The 19,570-nt window shown below is 40.5% G+C and overlaps 2 protein-coding genes across 2 annotated transcripts in view; one reads left to right on the plus strand and one right to left on the minus strand.

The window, feature by feature from the left end:
* LOC134804104 (uncharacterized) overlaps positions 1-19,570 on the plus strand; it is a 450,088-nt gene that overhangs the window by 12,913 nt on the left and 417,605 nt on the right. The gene's annotated exons all lie outside the window — the stretch shown is intronic.
* Positions 1-19,570, minus strand: part of LOC134804261 (exosome complex component 10 homolog) — a 36,849-nt gene that overhangs the window by 1,499 nt on the left and 15,780 nt on the right. The window contains exons 4-11 of the mRNA XM_063777232.1: positions 10,910-11,082; positions 10,428-10,645; positions 9,792-9,913; positions 9,129-9,292; positions 7,684-7,867; positions 2,812-2,960; positions 2,387-2,525; positions 1,829-1,950 (exon numbers count right to left, since the gene is read on the minus strand). Of these exons, the coding sequence (XP_063633302.1) occupies positions 1,829-1,950; positions 2,387-2,525; positions 2,812-2,960; positions 7,684-7,867; positions 9,129-9,292; positions 9,792-9,913; positions 10,428-10,645; positions 10,910-11,082 (1,271 nt within the window). The remainder of the gene's footprint in view (positions 1-1,828; positions 1,951-2,386; positions 2,526-2,811; positions 2,961-7,683; positions 7,868-9,128; positions 9,293-9,791; positions 9,914-10,427; positions 10,646-10,909; positions 11,083-19,570) is intronic.

The raw sequence follows: 19,570 nt of genomic DNA on the forward strand, positions 1-19,570 counted from the left end.
GGATTGTTTGAGAACAGTCCAAAGTCTGTCGAGATTTTGTGAAACGGCAAACATTCCTGTATTACATTCCTTCCTCAATGTATCAACCAAAGCAAAAGTCGACATCGTGAAGATGAAGACATCGATTTGTATCGTTCTTGCAACATCTGTTTCCTATAAAGGTTTTTAACCCATTAACCGCCCTAAACGTCAACTGCAGCCTGATATCAACTTTCGTGCATTTCGGCAAGGTTCGCAATCACGCATCGCACAGGATAGGCGTGACATTGAAACATTCCGGGAGTTGGCAGTCAACGTGAAAAAATGTTCAAACGCTGGAAAGTGTAGGGGTCAAAATGTCCATACGGAACCGGCTGTCTACGCAACTAGACGTAACTAGACGGAGCCCCGCTTCGCGGGGCTCCTATTTCTGGGCAGTTTGCCCTTCGGGCATCTGAAGCTACCTAACGAACCTAACCTACCTACTTTTTGCCACATAGACAGCCGGTTCCGTATGGACATTTTGACCCCTGCACTTTCCAGCGTTTGAACATTTTTTCACGTTGACTGCCCACTCCCGGAACGCATTGAAAGGGTTAAACTTGTCCGATATTTGTTATAAATCAGCGTGGAAACAGTATTTTGCATTACATTTTAACTCCTCACCTCCTACCAATATTAACTCGGAAAAGAGAATCAAAATTCAGTTCTAAAGTTTAAGGACGTGTTTTGTCCGTCAATTTTACTTGAGGGGAACTGAAACTTAAATTAAAGTAACATGTTTTGACAGTTTCTTGGGAAGAATATAAGATATAAATATCGTACATTAACCCGCCATTTCCTTTCCATCTTTCTATCACACTCGCATATTTATACAGTATGTAAACTAACAAAAAACATTTACTCAAACCCGTTAATGTGTAGGTCACACTGAGCAACTTATACTATGGCACCGACCCCGAAATCGCGAAAAAAATTTGGTTGTTTCATTCATTTTGCTGGTCTAGCATTGAAATTTTCTATGGGAGAGTCAATTTTTTTTTTTCGCGATTTCGGGGTTGGTGCTATAGTAAAAGTTGCTCAGTGTGACCCATTCATTAACGGGCTTGAGTAAATGTTTTTCGTTAATTTACATACTGTATTCGTGACCCGCTCGCACAGTGACATTGACCGCCGGCATACACTACGACAGGTTCGGCCTAGTGGGTAGTGACCCTGCCTGCGAAGCCGATGGTCCCGGGTTCGAATCCCGGTAAGGGCATTTATTTGTGTGATGAACACAAATATTTGTTCCTGAGTCATGGTTGTTTTCTAGTCTTTCTATATAAGTATGTATTTATGTATATCGTCGCCTAGCACCCCAAGCTTTGCTTAGTTTGGGCAAAGAGAATTTGAAATAGAGTGTTACTGTCATGGTAAATTATGTAGCTACAGTAGTCGAGTAGATGGCGTTAATATTAATATTTAATAAGTTAACACATATCAGTGAAAGAATAAGGATCAAAGTCAAATGGCGTTCTAACAGTTTTATGTTCTGTCGAAAGATTGCAGTAAATTTACAGTGGCTACATAATTTACTTTGACAATCCGTCTCTATACACTCTATTCTCTTTGGTTTGGGGCTAGGCTGATCTGTGTAAGATGTCCCCCTAATATATTCGGAGGGACAGCAGTACAATTACGCGCGTGCGATACAGATAGGAAATGGATCGCGGGTCTATGTACGAAATTACTCTAAGGCTAACTAACTTCAAGGCTTAGAGAGCTCCCTCGTTGTTATAACCTGTATACAAGTTTGTGGTTACCTGTATACAAGTTTGTGGTTACCTGTATACAAGTTTGTGGTTACCTGTATTCAGGGTATTGGGAGAGGTCGTGCAGGTTGAAGGCGGAGGGCTGGTGCGCGTTGATGGCGCTGCTGATGCTGGAGGGCATCGGGTACAGCTGAGGCTCCAGCGGCAGCTCCCGACACTGACACAGGGAACCAAATTAACGTTGTCTTCCTTTTTTTAATCGGTTTATTTGTCACTAGTGGCAACAAAAATTTAATCAAGTCTTTAATACTTAATTTTATTTCACACCACGAAGAAACCAATTGTAAATATTGGACAATTTTTTTTCTTTATAAATCGGAATGACTTGTGAGCAGTAATTTGATCGTGACGTCCACAAGCAGTATTTCATAAGTTTCATAACCCGTTATAGTTTTGCCATTTCAAAAAAAACTGGTGTAACCACCCAGTTTACATCCCTTTTAGTTTCTTCTTTCAACTCTATTAAAACGAAACGCAACAACCTTAACACTGTCATTGACCCGCTAGACGGGCTCTCTGTACATTTCACATTGGAAATTAGGTACAAGGTAGCCTTGTTGGTGAATGCGTTAAACAAGTATAAAAATCCTCACCGAGAGCAGCATTCTGTGTATGGTGATGAGGTTCTGCTTGACGAAGGGCGGCATGGGCGAGCAGCTCGCGTTCACGCCCTGGATCTCGCGCGGCAGAGTCTCGGCCAACGCTAGCAGCATGTGGTTTGGTAGCAGGTATCTGAAAATTTGTATTTCATTTTAGGTTTAGATCGTAAACCAGCAACTGTGTTTATGACTAAGTTTTTCTTAAACGATAAATCTTACTTCAAGTGGGTAAGGGAGATGTATAATGAAGCCTCGTGAAAGTCAGCGACCGCTACGTCAGTGGGTTGCGGAACGGTGGCCAACTAAAAAAATATTTAGTTTTCTTCCAGACTGAGGTTGTATAACATTTAGGTGACAGACGGTTTGGTGCAACCGACCTTTAAGAGTTGATTTAATGAAAAAAGGGGCAATAATCTTACATGGTCCCCTCGTCGAGGTCGCGCGCCTGCGCGTCTCTCCACTTGTATAGCATCTTCAGTGCCGCCATCTGCCGCGAGTTGAAGGACTTCTTCGACCGCAGGTACAGCGGCATGTGGCTGTTCTCGTGAATCACTTTCTTGTTGTATGTCTGGGGGCAGATATATGATGTTGTTGAAATGTGTAGGTGCATTTACATAGTTCGTTTTTTTAGCATTAGAAAGAACTTGAAAGAAGGTAAGCGATCTTGACATGTCTTTTAATTGAAAAACGCTTTTTAAAAATCAGTAACTATTACTTATGAAAGCAGAAGAATATAAATGATCGTATTAGATTAATAATTGTTACATACTTGCCGTATCACATTTTTAAAATGTGTTTTTCAATTAAAAGACACATCAAGATTGTTTACCTTATTTCTAATGCTAAAAAAAACGAACTATAGAGTTGATACAACTTTTGAAATAAAATGTAAGCTATAGTACCTACTTAAGTACTTTTCACTTGTTCTTTTTTCTAAAAAGAGTAATTGTATATATTATGTTATTTTATGATTAGAATTTGTTTTTTTCACATTTATTTACATTTGTGTGTAAGTTTATTTATTTATTACATTTTTTTACTATAAATTGTTTATTAAAAAATGTGTATTGGATTAATAATTGTTACAAAATATTGTATTGTAATGTGTAAAATATGTATTGATTTGTAGATAGAATAGAAATAGAATAGAATAGAAAAAGTTTATTCGGTGTCAAAATAAAACTTAACCTAAAAATACATCTTATTCTAATACATACTAACACCGAAATGGATGCCACTCAGCATTTGCCGATGGTAAGATACTTAGCTAAGTAGCTGATACCATGGCGCTGGTTTTCAGGGCAACCAGAGAGAAAAACACAATAAAATAAAATTTAAAAACAAAACTAAGCTAACACGTGGGAGAAGGTGAGATTAAACTATCAACCAGACAATAAACAGTAAATACCTACATAGTATGCGTCTGAACAATTAGACAGTAAAAGTACGTGTTTATAAACATAAAGCAAACTTAATAACTACCTAAATACAAGTATTAAGTAATGATAATAACATCTAATTAGCACAGTACATCAGCTCATGTGTTGGAAGTTTGAAGATCGAGTATATACTTCTTAATTTTACTTTTAAAAGTTGCTATCGACGTAGAATTTCTAATAGGTGGTGGTACATTATTCCAACACTTCGTGGAGGCGTATCGGAAGCTGCCACGGAAAGCAGACGTACTGTGTTTTGGGGCAACAAGCCGTTGAACGCCCCGCAATTCACGCTTGGAGCATTGTAACTTCTTAAATAAATATGATGGTTGTTTGGTATGCATAACTCCAAAAATACATATTTAATAGTTTATTGTTGTTTAAAAATGGTGTGATGTGGGAACGGCATGGTACATTAAAACAATATCGAGCGCAAGCATTTTGTATACGCTGTACCAAGGACCATAACCAATATAGTTTAGTCCATGGCTGTACCAAATTAGAAGTATGCGCCAGCAAGCAATCACCGTAGACAACATCGGCACAACCCAACTTAGATAAAATTAGTAAGTCACAGAGATTTATTCGCAAGTCAACGCTGATAAAGTCACGGAAATGATATAAAACACTGAGTCTGTAAAAACAATTTCGCAATAGTTCCGTGACGTGCTCTTCAAAACGCAGCTTACCATCTATAATAAGGCCTTAGTTACGAGCGACGTAAACGCGCTCTAAAATATCACCCATGATAACTACCTGTGGCACGTAAGTGTAAGGCTTGAGTGGACGCTCGAGTTGGGCATGCAGCGGGGCGGGGCGTGCGGCATGTTAAACAAATGCAAACGTATAGGAGCGGCCTTAGAGCACGCTGCTCAAATGACTTGTGAGCCCGACGCCATGCTGCACGCCCCGCCGGACGCTCCGCTCCGAGCGTTCACTCAGGCCATACACTAAGTCTCAAGGTCACTTAGTCGCTTACTTGAACCAAAACGCCTTTTTGATGGCGATGTTGCTACTATGGGACGTAGTCTAAATGTCCTTATTGATAGATGTCAAAAAGTGACAAGTAACACTTAGCAAAAACTAAGTTTTACGAAAAAAAAAGTAAAAATCCATTTTAACTGACAAGTTAACCAATAACATTTACTTTTTATGTACAAATATATTCAAAAAAGAGAAATAATAAAATTGGTTTTTTTTTATTTTTTGAATGTCTTTGTACATAAAAAGTAAATGCTATTGGTAAACTTGTCGCTTAAAATGGATTTTTACTTTTTTTTTCGTAAAACTTAATTTTTGCAAAGTGTTACTTGTCACTTTTTGACATCTATCAATAAGGATATTTAGACTAAATCCCATAGCAGCAACATCGCCATCAAAAAGGCGTTTTGCACTATGTAACAATAAAAACTTGTTTTTTTTCTTTATTGGTATTAACTCTGAAACAAGGCGAATTTCAAAAAAGTTTATAGGACATTTTTGTCTCTAAATATGATCAGGAATACGCTGTTAAAATTATTCGGTTTCCTCATGTTACACCGTGTATAATAAATCAGTTTCGAACCCTAAGTAAAAACTATGTTATTTCGAATTTTGACAAGCTAATACATGAATATGGTGCATCATATAAAAAAAATGAATATGACCTTTTTTATTAAGAATTTATTAAGGATTATTTCTTTGATCGACACTTTTTTCCTAAAATGTATACTTTCCTGAAAAAATTTTAAAAACTGTGAACCAGGACATATTTCATGCAAAAAGGGGAGGTTGCGTCAGGGGGAGGGAAAGGGACGCTTGTGTGCGTAAAGCACCATACCCTAAGGTATCATACTACATTCATAAAAGGCTGGCTATAATTAGTCTTTCAAAAAACACAATTTGACCGAATCATTGGGAATCAAACCGAGCGAAGCGAGATGGGTCAGAATCCAAAATTTTAACCCACTTTTATATTCATCGTTGTTAGCACTAGAGATGCACCGGATATTTGGTTACTACTAGTATCCGGCCTATCACCACCACCACCTACCACCATCACCACCTACCAGATTTTGACCTACTATCCGGCCGGATACCGGGTAGTAAATTTGCTTGATTTCGGAGTCAACAAATTGAATTTATGAAACTGTCACAGTCATAATCTTACTCGTTTATAATTTTAATTTCGGGTTTCACGGGCCTATAAATCCCGGTCTTTTGATAGGCTTGCGTGGGGATATAGATCCAACACGTAGAGGCCCCTTGGAGAGCTTTAATGTCATGTAGAACGCCTGCTGGAACCCGTTCACAGGCGCAACAATAGACACCCATGAACCGGTCGCAGCAGGCATTGGGACTATTGTAGAAAAAGTGAACAGTATACCGGTCTATGGATTGAAGTTTGGGTGGACAATGAGACTGGGCTATTGTAAAGAGGTCCGGACACCTGCCATAACAATGTTAACACCGTCATCGAGGCAGGCGGTGACTCGCCGCTGACTAGATGGGCCCCTGAAACTGCCGTCGTAAAGACGACCAGGAGCAACATCGGTGTGAGCGGCTCAGGGGTGTCGATAGGCGTGCGCCGCTTTCTACCCAGTGGCTGTTACCAGCCACTGTGCCAACTCGCGTCTTATGCATCTTTCACTTCCACCCCTGGAGCATATAGCTCTAGCGACTCCTCTCTGGACGGCCAATGAAGGCAAGCCAGAGCTGAGAGTCCTGCGGGTCCCCTTGGGGTCCACTCCGACCGACGAAGACACGCCGGAGACGGAGACCCTGACCGACTCTCGGGAGCACTCGGGTCCGTGGGGTCGTTACTCCCCAACAGCTCGCCACAAGCTGCCCTGCGGGCTAATTTTAATTATTATTACAGCTTTATTTATTTCAGCGAAATTTTGTACAATATATGTACAATGTAGTGTTTTTTCATAGAATATAATGTTTGTTTATGTGTTGTTGTATTATTTGTTAATTCTTTTCACTGATCCCTATTGGGTAAAAGCCTCCTCGAGTCCCTTCCATTGTTCTCTATCTGTAGCTAATTTAATCCAATTTATTCCTGTTCAACTATTTGAACTATGTCGTCTGACCAGCGCTTTTGTGGTCTTCCTTGATGTCTTTTAATACAAATTAAACATTCCACTCGCTTGCACGCGCATTTGTTTCGAACCAAGAGGCCGCGCAAACGTTCACTGCGAAACAGGTCATCCTGCACAATGCGCTAATAACGTTCACTACGAAACAGGTCAGCCTGCACAATGCGCACCTGAAAAACCGAAAAGTAGGTAGGTATAGTTCCGCCGGACGAATTTTCGGCCGCTGGTCAGGCCGAACATCCGGTATCCGGCCAAACAACTATCCGTTGCATCTCTAGTTAGCACATAGTACATTAGCACGAATTTACATTCATAATTTTTCTAACAGATGGCCCTAGTAGTAATACGAAGTGTTATTCCTTTATTTATTTTTTAATGTTTATAAAATTATATTTTTGTTTGATACCACATCTAGACATGAATTTAAATTATTATGTTAAATTTCAAACCTAACAGTCCGGCACCACACCTTCGCATATTTATAATAGACTAGCTTTTGCCCGCGACTTCGTCTGCGTTTAATTAGTAATGTGGGTAGCTTATTTTTTTATTTAACTGGTTTTTATCGATACAACCAAATTTCCACCTCCTTGATTTCTGGCATAAAAACTACCCTATATCCTTCTTCGGGACTATCTCCATACCAAAATTCCACTAAATCGGTTAAGCGGTTTAAGCGTGAAGAGGTAACAGACAGACACACTTATTTATAATATTAAGTGTAGTAGGCACCTCAACATACAGATAAAGCGATATCTATTTGTATTAAACTCACGGTGCCGCAGATGTGCCGGCTCTGCTCTATAACGGACAGCAGCAGCTGCGGCTTGCCGGCGGCGGCGCGCAGCAGATCCGCCTTCATTTGTCGCCAAATGTACAGCAGATAGTGCGTGTCCATGCGCGCGTACTCCATCAGCTCCGCGGGCAGCGGCCGGATGCGCCAGTCCGCGAGCTGGTATCTGGAACGAGGGCACAGAATAAATAATAGCACTAGGTACAGAAGACTCACTCTCTAACAAAACGCGTCTGTTACGATCAGGACAGATATGGCCGCTAGGTGGCGACAGCGCCACGCGCGGCTTATGGCTAGCCACCAAAATTGGTGTGGAACGGATGTACTTTTAACTACCTGTAGCAAAGCGACGAAGTCTCGGAGTGAGCCACGCCTGACGAGGACCATTCGTACAATCATAGGATACATTTTATTTATTTACGTCACTTGTTCGTCTTTGGGTCACCGAAAAACATGTTTGCCTACCAAATTTCGACATACCGATAGACGCACGAGTGATCCTATAAGGGTTCCGTTTTTTACTTTGAGGTACAGAACCCTAAAACCGGGCCATTCCACCACAATAGTGATTGAAGAAAGGGTACATAAATATAATAAAATTAAGATAATAATTGACAAGTTAATTTATTGATTAACTTGTCAATACAACCGATGCGGAATTGAGTGCGGCGATAGCTTTTTAATACTTTTTTTTACTTAGAAATTCATAGAATAATTGAATTAAGATACATTTTATAGCTCCTCTACACACGATGGCCCAGCGCTGGCCAACGAGATGGTTATGCGATGGTTGAGAGCACGCACTATGGAATGGGCCACGCGTAGGTGCGTACGCAACATCGCTGGTCCACTAAGACCATCCCATCGCCATCCCGCCGCGCCATAAGCCATCCGACACCACTACCCTCTCTACAACAAGCAGAAACGTCTGCGAACGATGCTATTAAGCTTAGAATAAATTTAAAAGTGGAAAAATTACTGTCTTCGGTGACTTGAACTCAAGGATTCTGGATCGATACTCCAGCGATCTGCCATCTGAGCCATCAAGACCTTATCCATAGCCAGCAAATCTTTCCACTATATTAAGGGTCAAGGAGACCCTAGGGACATCTACCGTCCCCAGTAGCGTATTATGGGTCCCCTTGACCCGGATGCGGATGAGTTTGAAGTTAAGCAACACAAATGTGGTGTGGTAATACGGCCTACGGACCTTAGTCTGGAGAATCCGAGTTGAGGAAAAAAAGGGAGACGTTCGACCAGTAGAGACATATTAATCTCTTTAAAAAAAAATGGTGTGTCAATCCATTTCCGTCAGTAGAAAAAAGCGGCATATTTAAAAAATTTAGGCGCGCAGGGTAATTGTGCCCTAGAAAATTTTAATATCGTTCTTTTTGCTACTGACAAACTTGTTGGCTATAGAAACTTACTTCTTGTCGGCGTCGACTTGACAATACTGCCACAGCAGGTGTTTGAGCGAGTTGGAAGAGCAGTTGAGCGCGCGAGCCGCTTGGTGCGTGTCGAACAGCCCCACCACGTACACGCCGAAGTCGCGCTGCAGCCACACCACGTCCATCTCGGCGCCGTGGAACACCTACCACATTAACGGTTAGCATGTTATAGCTCGCGAAACGTCTCCGTTGCAGTTTGGGCAATTATGCTTTTGTACCATCGCCTACACTGTTAACTGTAACATTGGTGGACCTTATGCTTTTTGTAATAAGGTCCACCGATGTACAGTTAGGAGGGTTGCTGTTTGTATGTCCGACAGTTGTCGTTTGCAGGCCGCATTTCTAAACCAATTCTCGTGAAATTCGATGATTATTATGTATTTTATTTCGATTTAATTTTTGGATTGTTTTCACAGAGGCGGTACCATGGAAGTTCGCAAGGTCTACAGCTCACAAAGTCATTACAATAGTAATCAGTACAATCTTTAAGATCCTACCATAGATTTGTCGTTTGAACGCTAAACATTTAAAATAATAGCCAGCGCATAAATTAACTTTGAACTTAAATTATGCGCTGTTGCTATTTTCTGTTTAATTAAAGAACTCTAGAGTCTTAAAAGATGTTGAATAAGTTGAACTTACTTTGAGTTTTTTCGGGTCCGTAAACACTAGGTTCAGTTTGTGTATGTGTTCCCTTATCGCTAGTGTGTCTATGATGAAGTCTCCGCCTTCGTTTGTCGAGATTTGTACAAGGCACGTTATCCCTGAAAACAAAATATAACAACAGCTTAAAATAAATTCCTAAGGAATAAGATGTCATGTTTCTTAAACGTTTCTAATACTTATTTTAGTTAAATACATAAAAAAAACCTCATACCAAAACACCACCATTAGGTCCCCACCGAAAATCAACGGCTTACCGTCGTAGCATTACGCTGAGTGGGGGTCCTATTTAACGTCTATGTATGTGTCTATGTAAAATTTATAATTTAACTGGTTGGTTGACGTAAATAAATGTATTTTCTTTCTTTCAAATGACATAAGGGCTTCACATAGAAGTTTGTTTCACTTCTCACTTTTCACTACCTATGTCAAAACCGTAGCCAAAACGTGTTTTAGTTTCATGTTGGGTGACATACAAACATGTACATAGTTTATGTTTATGGTATGTTGTCAGCCATTTTAAAGAGTATGGCATTGTGTTTGATGTCATTTGTGTGAGATACGCGACCTCCCTACCTATAAATTACACCGCCAACTAAGTTTTATTAAAATTACCTTGATAACTCCTGTAGGAATGATGTTCGACGTCCACAGCGAACTCCGTGACGCCGGTGAGGTGTTCCACCAGGGCGTCGAGCTGGTGCTCCGTGTCGATGTACGTGACCGTGGTCTCCGCGAGGGGCTTGGGGTACGCGGGGGGCGCCGGGTCGGGGTCGATCAACGAGCCCGGCGGGTGGTATATGTCCAGTTCCACTTTGTATGGATGCTCGTACCTGGAACGTTCAATTTATTAATTTAACATATGTAATTAAACCAAAAATTCATTAATTGTTTTGTATTAGGCGTGTAAAGTAAATACTTTTCGCAAATTTGACAGCTTATGCAGATGGACAGCCCACAGTTAGCACAAAAAAATTACACCATACATACAGCGAAATCTTCGGCTGTCAAACTCGGGACGCCATATTTTCTAAAATATTAACATCTTATACAATCAATAAATCTTATAGACCTTATAAATGGAGTGAGATACTAACCCAACCGCCTCCCCCGTGTCGTTGTAGAGTATGTTCAGTGCGAGCGGCTTCACGCTGTTCGGCTTGTCGGAGATCTTGGGCACCCACAGGTTGTCTGAGTTGTCGATCATGTCCTTGAACGAGAGCTGCGGCCGAGGTATGTTCTTAGCGCCTATTAGCATTGTCGATCCCACCTACAAATAAACAATTGTGATAATAAAAATATTTAACGGATCATATACATTTAAATTACATCTCGACGTTTCGAGCCCTATGACAGCGCTCAGTGGCGTGACTCCCATACAAGCCCAAAAGCCGGGCTTGCCCTAAGGCAACTAATTGCCTTACCGAAATTACGTAGTGATAAGATCAATAAAGATTATTTTAAAATCGCGCGCCAAACGAACCCCTTATTATTAAATTCAAGCCACAGCGGCCTCGAACCGCGGCACGAGCGTGTTGCAAAATTTTGCCGCGGCGTGGCGTCCCGTCCGCGCGAAACAAAACAGGCGTAGGATGTTCTAGCTATCCTGCTCGTACTCGCACTCGTTAGCTTGCAACCGTGCTTGCTTTTTCGTCCCGCTCTGGGCACTATCAGCCTACAAACCGCCAAAGAACGATGTAACTATTTGTTGGTATGTATAGCAATTTTATAAGGCGATTTAAGCTCGGCTTTTGTTTGGAGTGAAGTAAGCTGCATAAGTTCGAACGAGCGCGCGTTCGCGTTTACTTCAAGTGTATTATTACTTATTTAGTCGAGCCGAGTCAGTGGTCGAGACGAAAGTAACGAAAGTTTGTTTAAGTGAATTTGATTAAATAGTGAATGTGGATTTGTTCATTGTTGTGGCGTTTAGTTTAATAAGTGTTAACAATGGATCAAGAAGTGGTTCCTTGTGACGGTTTGAAATGCGTCCACGTTTTAGTCAACCAAAACAAGGTAAAGTCTTTGACCTTTGTCGAAAAACGGGACATAATTTCCGCGGCAAAACCAACACCCGACTTGTGTATTTCTCAGTCAAGTCAGTCGCGTCAGAGAAATATCTGTAGGGCCGTCTACAAAACTCATTGGATTGTTGGTTGTTCCCATACAAATAAGATGTATTGCTGGTGTTGCATATTTTTTTCGAACGACATTAACGTTTGGAATACTTCTGGCTATAACGATTTAAATAATTTATCTGGAGCGATAAAGAGGCACATGAATTCCGGTAAACATATGTGTGCAGTGATTTCTTTTAGCAATTTTGGGAAACAAAGGACGAGGCCTCTTTGTCGCGCCAATTATCAGAAGAAATATCAAATCATAACAAGCGTGTTGACAATAATCGTAGTGTTTTTCAGAGGTTAGTCGATATTGTGTGCCATTTAACACAGCAAGAACTTCCTTTTAGAGGACACGATGAGTCAAACACTTCATTAAATAGGGGCAATTTTTTGGAACTTGTATCGTTGCTATCAAAATATGACGGCGTTCTAGAAAAACATGTTCAAAGCGACAAACCAAGCTCGAGCTATTTGTCTAACAAAAAGATTGTTCTAACCGCACAGCACAACTGTATGTAAATTATTATCGTGTAAATTTGTTAATATTGTATATACAAATGAAATTCACTTAAATAAATTAAACGGCTTTTATCAAAGCCACCGGGGGTAAGCAATTGCTGATATGTTTGTAATATTCTATCTAGTAATAGTATGCCCTCAGTGCGCTATTATTAGCTCGCCTCCACACGTTAGCAGAATGCATTTGAGTCCGAAGAGTGAAGATTGGACAGTTATTACGAAAACATATCTTTCGGCTTGCCCTACTCCAAAACCCTAGGCACGCCACTGACAGAGCGCTGGTGGTCAACGGGATACTTAAATACTTTTATTTCACGAATGAGTATATCGGTACCAGAAGACAACCATTTTTAAGTCAATAAACCTCTTTGGTGCATGTTTTGAAGCAATGATTTTCTTCAGTTACTCGTACATACGACTTGTATCGGTTCAAGAACTCGCACGCGAACTACGCCACATTGCGGTATTCAAGCATTCTTTATAATAGAATTATTATAATAGATAATACAATGAGATCATTCGCCATCCTAATAACCTTTATACCATCATAAAACATCATAAAGTCAATCCAAGAATTAGAGCAGGAAATATCGAAAGCATTTACGATAATTTGTAACGTAATTGTTGTAAACAAGCATACATACTAAAAGTATAAACTTTAGATTTATAGATACATCACGGTGAAGTCTGCCGCAGCTGGGAATCAAACCCACTACCTCTTAACTACTGACATCAGATTCTCACTGCATCATATTCAGTAGTGCCAAGTTATTTTTTATTATTCATGTAATAAAAACAATACAAAATATAGCCTACTTATTTCCTTGTCATTGGCTCACATAGATAGTGGTAAGTAGAACTACTGTCTACGTCCTAGGTCTTATAACAAACACGACGCTTTGGCCTTAATATAAGCATGCACTTACGCTCTTCTTAAATTTAGCGCAAGCATTATTATCGCGTCACATATCAATGATAACCAAATAACTATAAAATAGAAGTAATAAGCGTTTACTGGCTTTTATAAAACCATTGTCTTTATATTTTCAGAGGCAGCCGTGCGGGTAAAAGGAAATGTAGTCCTCATAATACAAATAAATTATTTATCGGAATCGTAACAACTCGCGATGCATTCAATAGATTCGCTGTGCGGTGTAATAACACACTGTGAAAGTATTATGTATGACTACGTTGAACTAAAGAGTTTCTAATTTGGTATAATGACAATTTATATACTATTTTATAGCAATATACATATTATTTGCAAGGTAGGTATATTATTATATATCTTGGAATAAGTTTGGAGGACTAAATATAGTCCAATAGGACACCAGAGCTAGCTGGGAGTTCTTGTGAATCGACTTGTATATATGTCATTATAGGCATTCTATTTTAGCCGATTTAACAACATATGGTGTTAAATATTAGTTTATGTATACATACATGGAAATTAGTAAATATTGGGAACAGTAAAATGGATGAAGACAACAGTCGCGTTGCGTGCATTAGGCGATAGCGAGGGAGAATTGTGACAGAGAGAGGCTATGTGACCGTTCCTTTCCTTGAGTTGAGATGGGTAGACTTCGCGTACTCGAGATGGCAAACTGCTGTACAGTCAGCAGCAGAAGTGGCTAAGCGGGCGAGTTGTTCAAAATTACCTTGACACGCTCTTATTCTCTTACCAATAAAGTCGCGTCAAGATCATTTTGAACACCTGGCCCGCTTAGCAACTTCTGCTGCTGACTGTACAGTGCTGTATATGATAAACCGCGGCAGTAACTAAGCGGGCTAGGTGTCCAAATCGACCTGCACACGCCTTACTCTCTTCATAATTATGCTTAGAAAAATTAGAATGCCTCGCGAACTTTCTTATGGACTGTAACATCAGAGCATCATTTTATCCTGACCAATTGGTCAGGATAAAATGATGCTCTGGCGGCTTAGCACGGTCGCGTTTTTATCCCTTGTCACCATGCCTGTCACGTTCTAACAAGTATGTAAGTGCGAAAGGGACGCGCATAGTGATAGTCGATAAAAATGGAACCGTGCTGAGCCCGCTGGTTGGCTAATTAGCCAATGATACAGTTTTTGTATATCGGAAGCGACTGTCATCAACCAAAGAAACCAGTTTCAGGCAAAACTTAGTCAAATTTCATTGCCCGAAGCCTTTATGTTTACATAACATAAATGGACGTCACCTTGAAACTGTAAACACGGTGATAAGAGTCAACAGGCTGGTGGCAACAGATAACGGGATAATGTGTCTTTTGCCTCATGTAGATTTAACAGTGTGCAGCTCTAGGGCTTGGGTGTGCAGCACGAAGGGGTCGCAATTGGAAGATTGGATGTCGGGATTGCAATAGCATATAATGCCCGACGTTGATAATACATAATATAGTCAACACCAGCTATCAGTTTATATATATGATGATTTTATAGTATCTAAATAACTTTGTAATATGGAAAGATTGGTAATTATAGTGATGTTTGCTGTATATTGTACTCACCCCCAAATATATAAATTAATAGATAAACCCCCCCTTAATAACTACCCCTAAAATTTGGCTTTGTGATCGTCTAGTTAACAGTTAGGAACCCTCGAAGTGGACCGCGGAAGCCTAGGTTCTTTAATGAGTACCTAAAGCTAAATTTGGAACTCTGGTTTTAGATATTATTACCTACCTAGATTTTAATGAACGAATATCTAAAATACTAAAATAATTCAATACGTAGCTAAGAAATAGGATGAAACGATTTAAGTTAATTATAGGAAATACGAGTTTTATGGCGTAATGTAAGTGTCATTAATAATCCCAAACCTAGAATGATATTGAGGTATGCAGCATATATGATGAAATAAATATATAAAATATTTGTTGATAGAATCCTGCTACACCTATTAAGCTTCCGGGGTAATATAGAAGCAGCACTCCTGACATAAGCCCCATTACTCCCTAGCATTTTAAGGTTAATTAAAATTAACTATCATCTTCTAAACGATGTGTGAATAAATCACACGTGCTGCTGACTTCTACACCAGATGCAGGTTTGGAAGCTCTTAGTCCGATTTGCAAGTATCAATCGGAACACCTGCCCTGCCATTTTAGCCGGAAGGGCTATGACCAACACTTCGCAACCTAAGCGTACCTAGATGACGATGAAAAGAAGTGTCAAAGTATGCATCAGTCATCAAAATTACTTATCTTTTTTTATATTCTAAAGCTAAGGATACTAATCCTTTAATCCCATTTCCCAGAACTAAAAGTATAAACTGTATTTCTGATTTTTTAGATGTATAAACGAAGTACTAAGTTTATTTGTTAAATATTAAGTTTTATACGACTAAGATTATCAACTTTGCCTGCTAAAGGTTCCCTAAAACAGACCATTCTTCGATTGTCTATCTCAGAAAAGTCTGTGTTCTTAAACCCAGCTTGATATTAAGGAATTTGTTTTGTAAATACCTTAGAAACCTGATTACAATACAAGTACTTCATTTCTAGTCCAGAAGACCAGAATTTTGATAGTTAAAATGAAAATATTACCTTTTTAGTAGATTTAGACGATTAAACACCTTACCGCACAAAATTTTTAACCCAAATTCATCTAAGCAGTTGCACCTTGAGACCAGGGAGATATTTCACCGCTTATGTAGTTATAAAAGCCGGTGCCAAGTCCTCTCAAACTCGGAGCAAAAGACTCCTAACCATCCAATCCATTGCCACCGTTAGGCGGAGTGAATGCTTAGCTGGACAAACTGTCAGTCCAAATAATGATCTGGCTTTAAAAATAACAAAAAGACACCTTATGAAAGGTACGAGAATATCTAAGTTTACTTTCACAAAAGAACCCCACGAAAAATAAAACAAAATCATGAAATTCCCTTAATCACTGCTATTCTGAATCCTCGCTTTGTAACGGTATCGTTCCCCAAAGCTGAATCCAGAAATACAATGTAGAAAACTTCACGACAAATGAAACACATACAGGTAAGCAAAGAATCTCCACAATAATCTAAGTTTAGCGTTACGACAATATTTTACCATAAGACCAAACACAGACACAAATTCTAAGTTTAAATTTAGCAGGATAATTCCAGGCAAACCCAAACACAGAAAAAGTAGCAGAGAAACTCCACCTACCCGTATTATGTACGCCCTAAGCACAGTATAATAAATAGTACTAACGTACAGTATGGACACTCCCTGCCTCCCGTTGAAAGTGCCGCCCACCCGCTCTCGGTTACCTCTCAGTTACCGGCTGGCAAGGACGCGACGACGCGGTGCGCAGAGCGGAGGCCACGTAAAATATTAAACAAATATTTACAAATCCTTTTGTAATGGGCGTGTGTTGTGCTGTGTACGGTTGTTTAAGCTCTATAAACGACAAAACTAAAAGAAAGTTCCACAGATTCCCATTGTATGAATCAAGGCAAGTACATACCCAGTTATTTTTAAAGTGTTTTATGTTTTAGTAGAATACCAACTTACAATAGGTACTTATGTTTAGTATTTCTTTTAAGAGCGCTATTACATTTCGGCGTTGAGCGAGTTTAGGTATTTTACGCGCTGCGGCAGGCCGTGCGAGCTCAGTACGCCGATCCCTTCTACCACACTCGCACTACAATGATGGATTAAACATTCTTGATCCTTCGCGAAGCATATTGAAATCAACCATAACAACACTAACTGTACTTATCTTTTAAAGTTCTAAAACTGTTATTTGGTAAGTACGAAAATACTAAATGCAGTGCAAATGTACATAGGGGCTGTTCATAAATTACGTCATCTATTTTTGACGATTTTTGACCCCCCCACCCCTCAAATCATCCAAAAATCAAGCTTCGGATGAATCTGTTTCCTCCTACGTCATGTTACCATCATCCGATGTCCAGACCCCCCCCCCCCCCCACTCCTCCCATTTGAAACGACGTAATTTATGAATAGCCCCATACTCGTACTTATGAAGGTATATTACTCGAAAGAAATTATAGGTACCTACTCGCTTATTTACATGTTTCGTCATTGCATTTGGTACCTATAGGTTGTAAAGTTTGTATCAACGAGGGTTTAAAAACGAACTGGTACTGAGGATCTGATGATGATTAAGGTGGTCACGGATACCAATCAACCATGTAGTAACATGATTAGGCTCGTTTGATTCGTCTCAACAAGATCTTTGACACTGAAGATACACAGGGTCTGATGATGGAGCTGGAAGGTGGCCACGGGTACCAGTCTATCATGTAACTAAACAACTTCGTGTTTGGGCTCGTTTGATTCGTCTCAACAAGATCTTTGAGACAAGACAGTACTCAGGGTCTGATGATGGAGCTGGAAGGTACCATTACCAATCAACCATGCAACTAAACCACATCGTGTTTAGGATCGTTTGATTCGTCTCAACAAGATCTTTGACACTAGGTGATACTCAGAGTCTGATGATGGAGCTGGAAGGTGGTCACCGGTACCAATCAACCATGCAACTAAACCACTTCGTGTTTAGGCTCGTTTTATTCGTTTCAACAAGATCTTTGACACAAGATAGTACTCAGGGTCTGATGTTGGAGCCGGAAGGTGGTCACCGGTACCAATCAACCATGCAACTAAACCATTTCGTGTTTAGGCACGTTTTATTCATCTCAACAAGATCTTTGACACAAGGTAGTACTCAGGGTCTGATGATGGAGCGCGAAGGTGGCGACGGGTACCTGTCAATCATCATCAGCTCCATCATCAGGCCCTGAGTAGTATCTTGTCTCAAACATCTTATTGCGAGGAATCAATCGAGCCCAAACACGAAGTGGTTCAGTTACATGGTAGACTGGTACCCGTGGCCACAGTCCAGCTCCATCATCAGACCCTGAGTACTAACTTGTGTCAAAGATCTTGTTGCGACGAATCGAACGAAGCCAAACACGAAGTGGTTTAGTTGCATGGTTGATTGGTACCGGTGACCACCTTCCGGATCCATCATCAGACCCTCAGTACTACCTTATGTCAAAGATCTTGTTGCGACAAATCAAACGAGCCCAAACACGAAGTGGTTCAGTTACATGGTAGACTGGTACCCGTGGCCACAGTCCAGCTCCATCATCAGACCCTGAGTACTAACTTGTGTCAAAGATTTTGTTGCGACGAATCGAACGAAGCCAAACACGAAGTGGTTTAGTTGCATGGTTGATTGGTACCGGTCACCACCTTCCGGATCCATCATCAGACCCTCAGTACTACCTTGTGTCAAAGATCTTGTTGCGACAAATCAAACGAGCCCAAACACGAAGTGGTTCAGTTACATGGTAGACTGGTACCCGTGGCCACCTTCCAGCTCCATCATCAGATCCTGAGTACTATCTTGTGTCTAAGGTCTTGTTGAGACGAATCAAACGAGCCTAAACACGAAGTGGTTTAGTTGCATGGTTGATTGGTACCGGTGACCACCTTCCGGCTCCAACATCAGACCCTGAGTACTATCTTGTGTCAAAGATCTTATAGAAACGAATAAAACGAGCCTAAACACGAAGTGGTTTAGTGGCATGGTTGATTGGTACCGGTGACCACCTGCCGGCTCCATCATCAGACCCTGAGTACTATCTTGTGTCAAAGATCTTGTTGAGACGAATCAAACGAGCCTAAACACGAAGTGGTTTAGTTGCATGGTTGATTGGTACCGGAGACCACCTTCCGGCTCCATCATCAGACCCTGAGTATTATCTTGTGCCAAAGATCTTGTTGAGACGAATCAAACGAGCCCAAACACGAAGTGGTTTAGTTGCATGGTTGATTGGTACCGGTGACCACCTTCCGGCTCCATCATCAGACCCTGAGTACTATCTTAAGTCAAAGATCTTGTTGAGACGAATAAAACGAGCCTAAACACGAAGTGGTTTAGTTGCATTGTTGATTGGTACTGGTGACCACCTTCCGGCTCCATCATCAGACCCTGAGTACTATCTTAAGTCAAAGATCTTGTTGAGCCGAATCAAACGAGCCCAAACACGAAGTGGTTTAGTTGCATGGTTGATTGGTACCGGTGACCACCTTCCGGCTCCATCATCAGACCCTGAGTACTATCTTGTGTCAAAGATCTTGTTGAGATGAATAAAACGAGCCTAAACAC

This window comes from Cydia splendana, chromosome Z, assembly GCF_910591565.1.
Source record: "Cydia splendana chromosome Z, ilCydSple1.2, whole genome shotgun sequence".
Taxonomy (NCBI): Eukaryota; Metazoa; Arthropoda; class Insecta; order Lepidoptera; family Tortricidae; genus Cydia; species Cydia splendana.